Genomic DNA, 13,413 nt, shown 5'->3' on the forward strand with positions numbered 1-13,413 from the left:
GTATTTCATTAGAAAAATTGATACTCGCCTGCGGGATTCGAACACCAGTGCATCACTAGATACGAATGCACCGGACGTATTATCCTTTAGGCCACGACGACATTCAATGTCGAGGTATCAGCCGATTAACCTAAAAATAAGGCACGCAGATTTGAAAATGACATTTTTTAAATTTATTAGTAATACTATAATAATCGTAATACTGTAATACCTATCGTCAGTACTCTGTAACTAATTAAACGCGTTCGTGAAGGTATTTATATTGTACAAGCTTTATCTTATGTTATAATGTTTTATTTATATTATTTTATTTTATCTTCCAAAAAAGCATTTACCAAAAATACATATTCTATTAAAAGAAAGGTCTAAGTCAAGTTACATAAATTTACTGAATGGAATTAAGCAAACTCAAAACTGACCACACTCCACCGGGCTAAAGTGGAAACCAATTTTTCCACTAATTATAAATTCATGACGGTGAACGCAAACACTGGGATACAACGTACTAGCTATTGCATATGTCAGCGGCTCTAAAAGTTTTATTTAATTCGTTTTTTGAACTAGCTATTTTTTGGAACATTGCAAACATTCATTATGTGTATGTCAGATCGGAAAGGTCAGATTATACCGTCAAAATATACAGTTAACATAAATTATTATAGCTACTAGCTATTGTTAATAATTTCAGCTTACCGCGAATACTTAACGGTAGGTAGCAGATTGACTCTGCCCCTGGCTTTGCTGACGTCCATAGGCGACGGTAACCACTCACAATCAGGTGGACCGTATGTTCGTCTGTCTACAAGAGCAATAAAAAAGAACCGTCTACTACAAAGACTTGTAGCAAATTACTATCATAAAACACGAGATATTTGATACTAGCTAACGATATTCTCAAAATAAACTCGCTTATATATAAGTTCCAAAGAATAACGAGAGGACTGTCGATCTACCGTGTAGTTTGAACCGGTCTGTAGAACAACTTCTTTTTGACGTTACCCCCAAAGACTGAATAGCATCTGCTTACAGCTTGATTAATCCACTCTACATGCAATGTTTCATGAGAAGATATCGATAACCGCTACAGGACCATCATAATCCACGTTCTGCAGAGCAAGCCTGTATGATAATATAGTGAAAGTTTCTTTGTTGAAGTACATCATATCATCTCACATCATATTTTAACGCACCAATGCTTTGACATAATCTTTCACAAAAAGAGATACTTCGTGCGAAGGAAAATGACAAGCAGACTTTTATTCCGAATAAATCATACACGTTCCGTTACTTAAAAATTGACTACAAAACATAATGCGAATGAAACCTTGGTTAAGAAAATAAAAAAAATTAAACACACAACAAATCTTATATCAGCATTGAAACGCTATCTCAATATAATAATGACGACCTTTGAATCAAATGTCTTTATAATAGCTCCACGTCATAAGTATTAAATTTTAGATATCAAACGATACAAAAACTATAAGAGTCGCTCGAAATGACAAGTAAAAAAATAAACTTGCGTCAATCAACTAAAAACCGTGCCTTGAAGAAAAACAAGTTGTAATTGGTGTCAAAACTGAAGAAAAATACTCTAAAAGTATTAAAGTCATTTTAAAAGTTGAGAGTAGCTGACGTAGAGCTAACGATCCTTATAAATTTTACTCTTGTGTCGCTGCGTTCCCGAGCTCTACATTTGGTAGCGTCGCGCTCTACAAACAGAGTAGCATTGCAGAAACTTTAGTGCAGCTACGTCGAAAATGTGTTTTAATTTATTTATTGGCATGAGTGTGATTGTTGAGTCACGTATAATTTGTACATTTACAGACACTACAAATTTAGCGTGTTTTAGTCTTTCGTGGATACAAGCAAATCATGGCTTTTAGTTACGGTAGGTCTGTTACCGAATGCTAGTAACATCGAGGGGCTATACTAGCTTCGCTAAACGTATAAGCGAGCTCACGAGCTCATCCTGGAGACTTTGCTAACATCTGCCCTAGCAAGAGCCGAGCTTCGCTGAGTCTACAATCGGATCGAAATCGCGACCCACTGAGAATATCCCACGAGAAACTCAACATGCTGTGTGTGAATTACATTTCACGAAAAACCCTTCGTTGTGTTCGACGGCTTCGACGAGAATGGTGACCGGTGCTCGGATTGCCTAAAACACCGATAGTGAATCGGGAGGAACCAAAATGACAATCGTAACATCTTAATGTATATTCGTATTTCAAAACTCTGTTGAGAGATACTTTCAATTAGAGGATTTATATTATTATAATATATCGACTGCAGTCTGATCGGGCGTATTAAATGATAATATTGTTATACATATTGTATTATGATTCAAACAGTCGAATTTATAGGTCACCTAAGTCAATGAAGGAGACACACAGTCTCTGCCGATTTAACTATTAAATCTATACTCATTTAATTTTGATATAATATTCTGTTACTTAAACTAACTATAAAAAATTGTAAGCTTAATCCGGGTAAATTCCTACCCTGATTTGCTACACTGCAAAATATTTCGAGGATAAAGACTGACATCAGATTGATGGTAGAAATGTCAAATCCAAATATGGATTCGTTTTGAGGCTGCTAGTGAGATAAAGAAAAAAATATTTCGAGGATAAAGACTGACATCAGATATGATGGTAGAAATGCCAAATCCAAATAAGAATGGAATTTTTATGAAAAGTCTTATAATAAATAATTTGTTAGTTATTAAAGCGCAGTGGCTGAGAGGGTCGAGTGTCGCCCGTGAGCATGCACTCAAACAAAACGAGGTCGCTGGGAGAAGCAATTACTGCATGTATGCGTGTAACTCATTTATAAGCTGTAAGGTACGATATTAAAATACTAATGTGATTTCCGAAGACTAATTTCTACTGACTTTTCTACCCGACTCATATTTATATCACTATTGATAGTAAAGGATGTCTGCACGGGAAATTCCAATGTCTTACAAATTTCAGGGGTGAGCTTATTAGTTTCTAATTTAACTACACACACACCAGTGATTTCTCAATACTAAGCTGAGCATACGAGCTAGCTTTACTAGGCCAGTAAGTTTCTCGCCGGATCCTCTCAGTGGATCGCGATTCCGAACTGGTGGTAGATTCTGAAGCGAAGCACTGCTCTTGCTAGGGGTGATGTTAGCAAATTCTCTTAGGTTGAGCCTATGAGCTCACCTACCCGTCTGGACGTAGCTGAAATAACCCCTTAGGCTACCAGCAAATAGGTAGGGGATAAAAAAATAAAATAAAAAAATCTGCTGTACCCTTGTACAAGACCCGTTGTACTTAACCTTGTAAATGAATACATAAAATCAAACAACCGGTTTACATGTCGTATCAAATAAAACCATAAAAACCCTTATCAATAATCCAAAGGGTTGCGTAATAAAACTGCGGCCGATACAAAACTTTATAAATACCGCATAAAGCCGCGTCGAAACGCACAAATTTCGCGTTTATAACTTCGTATTTACGAGAATGTTCGCACCATTTTTCCCGTCAGATAAAACAGCATTGAAATTCCGAATGAATACAACGGTGGTTGGTTCCGTTTGCCTTTTAAGCGTTCCGACGATACCTGGATACTTATTCTGGTTAACTATCGGATCATAGTTTTTTATTTATTATCTAATAGCGCGTGGAAGTAGTCGTCGGAATTGGAACTATACCCGCATTTAGAATCAGTGTTGACAGCATTTGATTGTTTCGATGCAAAACGTATGCTAGTATCAATTAATCTGTGTTGGAAATACGCATAGCCACTAGTGGATAGGTTTTGAAAAAAAAAGCTAAGGATACTACTTTACTTCTACAAATGAATTTATAGGGGAAGATCTGTGAGGAACACTTGACTTTTTTTTGTCTATTGCTTAGATGGGTGGACGAGCTCACAGTCCACCTGGTGTTAAGTGGTTACTGGAGCCCATATACATCTACAACGTAAATGCGCCACTCACTTTGAGATATAAGACCTAAGGTCTCAGTATAGTTACACCGGCTGCCCCACCTTTCAAACCGAAACGCATTACTGCTTCGCGGCAGAAATAGGCAGGGTGGCGGTACCTACCCGTGAGGACTCACAAGAGGTCCTACCACCAGTAGTAAGTGGGTAGTTCGGTGGTGGTCTACCAGTACGGACTTTCTTCGTACTGTTAGTGAACAGTACGAATTCAAATCGGCAACCGGACTTGAATCTTTTGCCTAAATTTAAGTTAATGTTTGAGGTATCCCCACCGAATGTAGTTCCGCCTTGTCGTGGCGGTGGGGCTTAAGCGTGCGTCCCTAAAATCGCGTGCAGAGGAATCTGTGTGGGACGCCGCGACCAAGAGAACTGCGCCCAGCTCTCCTTGGTTGCCTCCGTATACAGCGGGTGCTCCTTGAGAGAGAGCGAGGGACTCTCTCCCCATGCCCTTTGCACTGGCAAAGGGAGGCATTCAGGGGATGAGGGGTTGGCTCTCGGGAGCCTGATGAGCCGGCGGCACTTTTGTGTTTTCCGGCTGCGGGTTGCCATGTCCCCGGCTTCGGTTACAGGGGAAAGCCTTCCAGATATGGGAGGTACCGGCTCGCCGGCGTGGCTCCACACCGCGTTGTGGGCGACGGACAGGCCTCGGCCACCGTCGGCCAAACCGTAAACCCCAGTCATGGGAAGCGGGGGCTCCTGCCTTTACTGGTCGGAGCCGCGAGGACGCAAACCTCTTCAAAAATGCCCCAATCTCAAGCTCGACACCCGGCGATGGGATGTATGGCTGGAGGGTTTCCAGTCCCGAGGGTGTCGTAGATCCCAGGGGACCAAACCCCTGGTTAATAAAAAAGGAATAAATAGAAATGATGGACAATTGTACAAAGTTAGTACCCCAGGAGGGTACCGCCCGCGAGTCGGGCGGAGAATCCCTCCGTGCTTCCACCTCAGTGGAAGCACGCTGCCCCACGTATTCTGGGGGGGGCAACAATTGCCAGGATGAAGGAGGCTGTGCGACGGGCAGCGGAATTCCCGTCGAACTGAGGCACTCCCCGATCGCCGGCTCGATGCGCTCTGCGCTCGCCAGCGACTCGGGTGCGGTCAACCCCACCAGACCATCGGTGGGGAAAAAAAGGGGGCGAAGGAAGACCCCACTATCAACGTCCGACGACGGCGGCGCGTCATCCTCCAGCACCGAGGTGCCGGAAAAGACGATGGCCATCGAGGAGGTGGCTCCGGTGGTTGCGGGGCCTGCCGCAAAGAAAGAGACGATGCCCGCTCCCCAGTGGGCACCAGTAAGGAGGAGGGGCGCAGTGTCACCAGCGACGTCGGTGGAGTCGATGTCGACGTCGGCCGCGTCCCTGGCTAGCGGGGACGAGGCATTCCGCGACCTCGACCTTGCGCTGGTCAATCTGGCTAAGCTGCTGTCGACCGTGGCTGCCAAGGGCGCCGAGCCAGGCAGCAGCTACCGGAAAAGGCTCCGGGAGGGAGCGGCTATGGTTAGGACAAAGTTGATCCCCACCATGTCCAAACTCGTCGCGCAGCTGGACTCTATGGAGAGTCGCATTCTGAGGAACTCCCCCGTCTTGCAAAAGGGGACTCCCTTGTCGCCGATGCCTGCGCTGGCACACTCTGGGCCTCCCGCGAGGAAGATGGATACCAGCGTGCCCTCACGACCCGTGATGAGTGTGGCGGCGCCCATGCCAGCGCCTACTTCTGTGGCCCCTGTTCCACGAGTGCCTACTCCCGCGCTCCCTCACCCCCCGCGGAGGGTTGAGTTGAGGCCTGCGCCGCCTCCCCAAATATCGGCCACCCCTGCATCCGTACAAAGAGGAAGGTTAAGGCCTGCGCCAGCGCAGGCTGAAGACATCCGTTCGCCACTGGCGAGGATGATAGACGAGTGGCCGGCGCTGCCGCGGCCCAGGCCTGCAGAGCCGCCAAGCAGAGAGGAAATGGCGGCCTGCATCTCGCGGGCGGTGGCGGTTGAGGTCCGCAAACACTTTGCCGGCCTCGAGGAGATGCTCCGCTCCTCGATTGGTTCCGGAGATGGCGTCCCGGCACCAACAGCCACGACCGCTTTACGGGATCAGGCCGCCCAGCCGACTTCCACTCCTGCCCCATCCGCAAGGGTGGCACGACGTGGAGGCCGGAATATCAGAGGTGCGGGTGCCCAGATTCCCGGCCCGCGATCCCAACCACAGCCTCGCCCCCTTCCTCCGCCCCCGTTAAGCATGGACGAGGGCTGGACAGAAGTGGTGAAGCGGGGCACCACAGCACGGCGACAGATAGCAGCTCTGGCAGCTCCCCGAGGGGGTCGAGCGCCGACCGCTACATCCCGAAACACAGCGCTGGCGGCCGTGACTGCTCCCCGCGAGGGTCGAGCACCGGCCGTTGGCAAAAAGAAAAACAAAAGGAAGAAGCCGCGCGCAGCGGGGTCGGCTGCCGTGGTAGTGACTTTGCTGCCGGCCGCTGCCGAAAAGGGCCTCACCTATAATGAGGTGATGGCCCGGGCGCGTGCAGCTGTAAACTTGACCGAAATCGGGGCAGAGGAAGGTCTACGCTTCCGGCACACCGCCAATGGGGCGAAAATGCTGGAGTGTCCCGGTGCCGATAGTTCTGGCATCGCGGACAAACTAGTGGCGACGCTCCGCGTGGCATTGCCGGAGGAAGAGGTGCGCGTGCACAGGCCGGTGAGGATGGCCGAGATTAGGATCACCGGCCTGGACGACTGCGCCACCAAGGAAGAGGTGGCAGCCGCGATAGCCGCCCAGGGGGGATGTGCTCCGGAGAGCGTGACCGTGGGCGAACTTCGCTCAGGGTACTCCGGGGCCAGATCGGCGTGGGCGCGCTGCCCTGTGGAGGCGGCCACTTCTTTGGCCACCCCTCCACCGGGAAGATCGACGGGGGATCCGGGGAGACTGCGCGTGGGCTGGATAGCGGCCCACGTGCGTCTCCAAGAACCACGTGCCTGGCGATGCCTCCGATGTTTTAGCACGGGGCACGGCCTCGCTAGGTGCACCAGCTCGGTTGACCGCAGCGGTCTTTGTTTCCGTTGCGGCCAGCCGGGCCACAAAGCAGCGTCCTGCACGGCCACCCCGCACTGCGCTCTGTGCGCTGCGGCCGGGCGCAGGGCAAACCACCGAGCGGGAGGCAAGGCGTGTTTCCCGTCCGGTAACAACACCGAACGAAACCGGCGCCGGAGATCAAAGCGCCGGCAAAAGAGAAGGTTGGCCAGAGGAGCACTGGCCAACGCTGTAATCCCCGTTGCGGCGCCGGTGCCGGAAGGCGGGGGCAGCAGTGAAAGGGAGGGGGCGATGGATGTGGTTCAACAGTAATGGACCGCACCTATCGCTTCCTCCAAGGAAACCTGAACCACTCCGCCAGAGCTCAGGACATGCTGTCTCAGAGCATGGCGGAGTGGTCCATAGATGTGGCTGTGGTCGCCGAGCCGTACTTCGTTCCCCCGGCAAATGATTGCTGGTTTGGGGACGACGGCGGCCTGGCGGCCATAGTCATAAGAAGGGACGCGGCGATCCCCCCCTGGCGATGGTGACCAGGGGCCAAGGGTTCGTCGCGGTGAAGCTGGAAGGGACCGTCGTGATCGGGGCATACTTCTCTCCGAACAGGCCTACCGTCGAGTTCGGGCATTTCCTGGGCGGGATCGGGGCGATTGCTCGCCGCCTCGCTCCTCGTCCAGTGATTCTCGCGGGGGACCTAAATGCGAAATCTGTCGCATGGGGCTCCCCCCGCTCGGACGCTCGTGGTAGGCTACTGGAGAGGTGGGCGAACGCGGCCGGCCTCTGTTTGTTGAATAGAGGGTCGGTTGCGACGTGCGTGCGGTGGCAAGGCGAGTCTATTGTGGACGTTACGTTCGCGAGCCCGGCCATCGCGCGCCGTATCCGCGACTGGAGGGTTTTGGAGGGGGCGGAGACACTGTCCGATCACCGATATATTCGGTTTGATCTCTCCGCCCGCTCCGCAGTCGCGGACGCCCACAGGGATTACCCACGTGGTGCGCCCCGGTCATTCCCCAGGTGGGCACTGAAGCGCCTGAATAAGGCGCTACTGATGGAAGCCTCTACGGTGGCGGCGTGGGCGCCCATGCGTCCACATCCGGTTGAGGTCGAGGGCGAAGCGGGGTGGTTCCGGGACACGATGCGTCGCATCTGCGACGTATCGATGCCCCGGATCAGCCCTCGGTCTCCCAATCGCCAGGCGTACTGGTGGTCGCCCGAAATCGCGCAACTCCGCGTGGAGTGCGTTCGGGCGAGGCGCGAGTGCGCTAGGCATCGCCGCCGTCGCCTGCCGCGTCGCAACGATCCGGTTGCATTCGCGCTGGTGGAGGCCCGGCTGTACGGCGCATTTCGCGTCGCGCAGAGGGCTTTGCAGCTGGCCATCAGAAGAGCCAAGGATCAACACATGGAGGGTCTCTTGGAGACGCTCGATGGGGATCCGTGGGGGCGACCCTATCATATGGTGCGCAATAAAATGCGCCCATGGGCCCCCCCAATCACGGAGCGTCTCCAGCCTCAGCAGCTGCGGGAAATCGTCTCGGCGCTGTTTCCGCAGGAGCGGGAGGGATTTGTCGCTCCCGCTATGGACCCCCCGTCAGAATACGACGGCGACGTCCCTGCTGAGGTGCCCCATATAACGGGGGCGGAGCTCCATGTGGCAGTGCGTAAAATGTGCGCGAAGGACACTGCACCCGGCCCGGACGGCGTCCATGGCCGGGTTTGGGCCTTGGCTCTTGGTGCCCTGGGGGACCGACTCTTGAGGCTTTACAACTCCTGCCTCGAGTCGGGACGGTTTCCTTCATCGTGGAGGACGGGCAGACTCGTGCTGTTGAGAAAGGAGGGGCGCCCGGCGGATACTGCCGCTGGGTACCGTCCCATCGTGTTGCTGGATGAGGTGGGCAAGCTGCTGGAACGCATTCTGGCAGCCCGCATCATCCAGCATCTAGTCATGGTGGGACCCGATCTGTCGGCGGAGCAGTATGGCTTCCGAGAGGGCCGCTCAACGGTAGACGCGATCCTTCGCGTGCGGTCCCTCTCGGATGAGGCCGTCTCCGGGGGTGGGGTGGCTTTGGCGGTGTCACTCGATATCGCCAATGCGTTCAACACCCTGCCCTGGTCCGTGATAGGGGGGGCGCTGGAACGACACGGAGTGCCCCCCTACCTTCGCCGGCTGGTGGGTTCCTACTTGGAAGACAGATCGGTCACGTGTACCGGACACGGTGGGATCGTGCACCGGTTCCCGGTCGTGCGCGGTGTTCCACAGGGGTCGGTGCTCGGCCCTCTTTTGTGGAATATCGGGTATGACTGGGTGCTGAGGGGTGCCCTCCTCCCGGGCCTGAGTGTAATCTGTTACGCAGACGACACGTTGGTCGTGGCCCGGGGGGGGAGTTTTGCTGAGTCTGCCCGTCTTGCTACGGCTGGGGTGGCGCATGTCGTCGGCAAAATCAGGAGATTGGGCCTCGACGTGGCGCTCAGTAAATCCGAGGCCATGTGGTTCCACAGGCCCCGGAGAGTGCCACCTGTCGATGCCCATATCGTGGTTGGAGGCGTCCGTATCGGGGTCGGGGTGCAGTTGAAGTACCTCGGCCTCATTCTGGACAGTCGTTGGACCTTCCGTGCTCACTTTCAGAATCTGGTCCCTCGTTTGTTGGGGGTGGCCGGCGCGTTAAGCCGGCTCCTTCCCAATGTCGGGGGGCCTGACCAGGTGACGCGCCGTCTCTATACAGGGGTGGTGCGATCAATGGCCCTATACGGGGCGCCCGTGTGGGGCCAGTCCCTGGCCGTGGGGGTAGCGAAGCTGCTGCAACGGCCGCAACGCACCATCGCGGTCAGGGTCATCCGTGGTTATCGCACCATCTCTTTCGAGGCGGCGTGTGTACTGGCTGGGACGCCGCCTTGGGTCCTGGAGGCGGAGGCGCTCGCTGCTGACTATCAGTGGCGGGCTGACCTTCGTATCCGGGGCGTGGCACGTCCCAGCCCCAGTGTGGTCAGAGCGCGGAGGGCCCAATCTCGGCGGTCCGTGCTGGAGGCATGGTCCAGACGGCTGGCCGATCCTTCGGCTGGTCGTAGGACCGTCGAGGCGATTCGCCCGGTTCTTGTGAATTGGGTGAATCGTGACAGAGGACGCCTCACTTTCCGGCTCACGCAGGTGCTCACTGGGCATGGTTGCTTCGGTGAGTTCCTGCACCGGATCGGAGCCGAGCCGACGGCAGAGTGCCACCATTGTGGTTGCGGCTTGGACACGGCGGAGCACACGCTCGTCGCCTGCCCCGCATGGGAGGGGTGGCGCCGTGTCCTCGTCGCAAAAATAGGAAACGACTTGTCGTTGCCGAGTGTTGTGGCATCGATGCTCGGCGACGACGAGTCGTGGAAGGCGATGCTCGACTTCTGCGAGTGCACCATCTCGCAGAAGGAGGCGGCGGGGCGCGTGAGAGACACGCAAGCCCGCCGCCGTCGAGCGGGGGCCAGGGAGGCGGATCTCGCCCAAGCCCTGGCCCTCTAAGTGTTTCGGGTCCCCTTCATATGTCGGTCTGGGGACAGGCGAAGGGGGCCTAAGAAGACGACGTGCAAGCTGCTCTGCACGCGTTTTACGCAAGAGCATCCGGGTGATGGAAGGCCGGCTATCCTCGACCCACGCTGGTTCTGACCCAGCGGGGTATTCCGTAGGATAGACCATTCTAACCGGCGCCATCTAGGCGGGCTCCGGATAGCCTGCCGACCGAGAGGGCTGGTGGTCGTGGCGCCGACGACCGCCGGTCCGGCGTCCCGAGGGGGAGGGTGATGGGAGAGATGTGCTCCGCACTAAACGCTTCACTTTCCCCCCTTTGCCTTTGCATGGGTTCTGTCCCATGCGAGGTTCGGACGCGGGTTGTTGAGCGACAGGAGGTTTTAGTCAGTTCGACTCCGACATGCCCCGCCTTCCATCCCCAGGGGAGGGCGGAAGTCCGGCGATTTCCTCCTGACCAAAAAAAAAAAAAAAAAAAAAAAATGTTTGAGGTATATCTGTGACTATTGTGGGATTCGTTCGAATTGAATATATTTCACATTTTTCAGAATAAGGCCTCCGTATCTCTCGTTTTATACGATAAAGAAACATTTATTACAAGATCATAAAAATATACTGCATGTTTATTGTATCGCTTTTGTGTGATATTTTGTATTTCATTTTTAAGAGTATGCTTTTTATTAACTGTGATTTTAGGATGTTATTGTATGAACATGGCTCTGTGCTCTTTAGACCAAGTTGTGAGCCCAGGCGGATCGCTGCCAAAGTCTGTCTGTTTTTTATATATAACTTTTCTTTTTTAAAGCTTCGTGCAAAATGGACACACATTCTGCCTGACACATAAAATTTTCTAAGAGTCTACTGAAGAAGAAGAAAAAGATGAAAGTTGAAATTCGATTTCTATAGAAGTAATCTGATACAATCTCTATCGGTTGTATCATGTTTTGTTTTTGAGACTGATAGTCTAAATGTTCCATGTGTTAGCCCACTGAGTTTCTCACCGGATCTTCTCAGTGGGTCGCGTTTCCGATCCGGTGGTAGATTCTGCGAAGCACTACTCTTGCTAGGGACAGTGTTAGAAACACTTCCGATTTGACCCTCGAGAGCTAACCTACACGCTAGGGTGAAGCTGAAATAACCCCTCAAGGATATCAGCATAGGTAGGAAAAAAAACCATGTGTATAGTAATGGCTGGCCCCACTTTGAAACCAGAACATTTACATTTTTTGCGGGTCGTTTTTTATTACATGATATTGTGGAAGTCATTCGTGAACATGTGTTAAGTACCTACTTATTTCATTCAATAAAATAATAACTAGCTGCTGGTGGGATTTTAATCCCGGTACGGCTCGATACGAGTACACCGGGCCTCTTATCTTTCAGGACACAACGATTACAATAATCTACATTCATATTTTTTTTTTTTTTTTTTTATTGCCCTTGTAGGCAGACGAGCATACGGCCCACCTGATGGTGAGTGGTTACCGTCGCCCATGGACTTCAGCAATGCCAGGGGCAGAGCCAAGCCGCTGCCTACCGCTTAATACTCTCCACAAGCCTCGTTTGAAGAAGGACAATGTATCACATGTCACATGTGACAGGATATGTACATGTATCACATCATTTTATGGTAGTATTATATTCCTAGTAATATTAATACAAGTAAAGGATGATTTACTTAATTAATGTGATATTAATTAATTATTGTGTTCATGTTAAATTAATTAATCTATGTTTTCACCTATTTTGTTCCAGTTACCAGTTAAAATAATTTAAATTATTAAAATCTATCCAGACACGGATTATAAAGAGCAGTATGCGCGGGCTATACGGATAGTACCTACTACTACTTCCTCGTTAATCGTTTTTAATGTTAACGATCGCAAAAATACCGTAGGCATGAACCCTACTGAAGTGAAAACTTCTTTAGAATCGTTGTGATTTCAAACCAGATGCAACGGAAAAAACGACAGGTAAGAGACTCAAATACAAAAATGTGTAGGATGAAGCCAGCAAAGAATGAGACAGAAATATACATACTATTTAATACAGCGCCATCTGTGAGATTTTTTAATACTAACGTGTGTATGAAAGCTCTTGTAGTGAATTTTAATTTAGGATTATACGTGAAATTAAAATATCAATTCACAGAGGGCGCTACCTTACAATTATTTACTAATGACAAAATTTTACATATACTTAAGACGCTTAGGATAATTGTATTTTAATTTTGGAAGGTTTCACTTCTACCACGTGTGAATTGCACACATTTTGTATTTTTTTTTCCAGCCTACGCCTGTCCACTACTGGACATAGGGATTAGGGCTGCGCCGACCCCCGGCAGCGCCTGTGTGCGAACCCATGAAGCGCCTCTTATTTTTACGAATATTCATCTTTCAATGTATTTTTTTAATTATTTGTTAATTTTGGCCTATTGTTTTGACGTAAATCTTGGGATGTTTGTACTATAAATGCATTATGTGTTTTGTTATTTCCAAGTTATATGTTGTGCCTATTATACCTATCGATACTCCACTACAAATAATCTGTTGTTGTGTAAGTGTAACGTAAATAATTTCGTTGGCGGCGACCTTATTGTCTTGGCGCCTGTGTGGCCACACTTCACACACAGGGGCGACGCGACCCTGATATGCATCACCCGAGGTTCGAAACAATAACCGATTTTGCGCAGCCTGCATCCAGCAAGCACTGAATCCTATATAAAAATACAAAATGTTGGTAAAAGAGCCACAAAAAGCTACTGATCATTAATATTTGACGAAAGAGACCTTCAGCGTATTTTACAACTTCAAGACTAACCGAAGAGCACGTTGAAACGAATGAATAATTAAATTAGAATGTGTTCTCGAGGAAAAATTGATAGCGATCTGTTCCAATCCCGGTATTGCGGACGTG

General features: G+C 50.6%; 1 protein-coding gene across 1 annotated transcript; it reads left to right on the forward strand.

Moving 5' to 3' along the window:
• The first annotated feature begins 5,045 nt into the window (after nucleotides 1-5,045).
• On the forward strand, nucleotides 5,046-11,050 carry LOC119630224 (skin secretory protein xP2-like). Its single transcript, XM_062675082.1, has 2 exons — nucleotides 5,046-6,582; nucleotides 11,046-11,050. Exons 1-2 carry the CDS (start codon nucleotides 5,046-5,048, stop codon nucleotides 11,048-11,050), a joined length of 1,542 nt encoding a protein of 513 aa, XP_062531066.1.
• The last annotated feature ends 2,363 nt before the right edge of the window (nucleotides 11,051-13,413 follow it).

The sequence above is a fragment of the Bombyx mori genome, chromosome 22 (genome assembly GCF_030269925.1).
Source record: "Bombyx mori chromosome 22, ASM3026992v2".
NCBI classification, from domain to species: domain Eukaryota; kingdom Metazoa; phylum Arthropoda; class Insecta; order Lepidoptera; family Bombycidae; genus Bombyx; species Bombyx mori.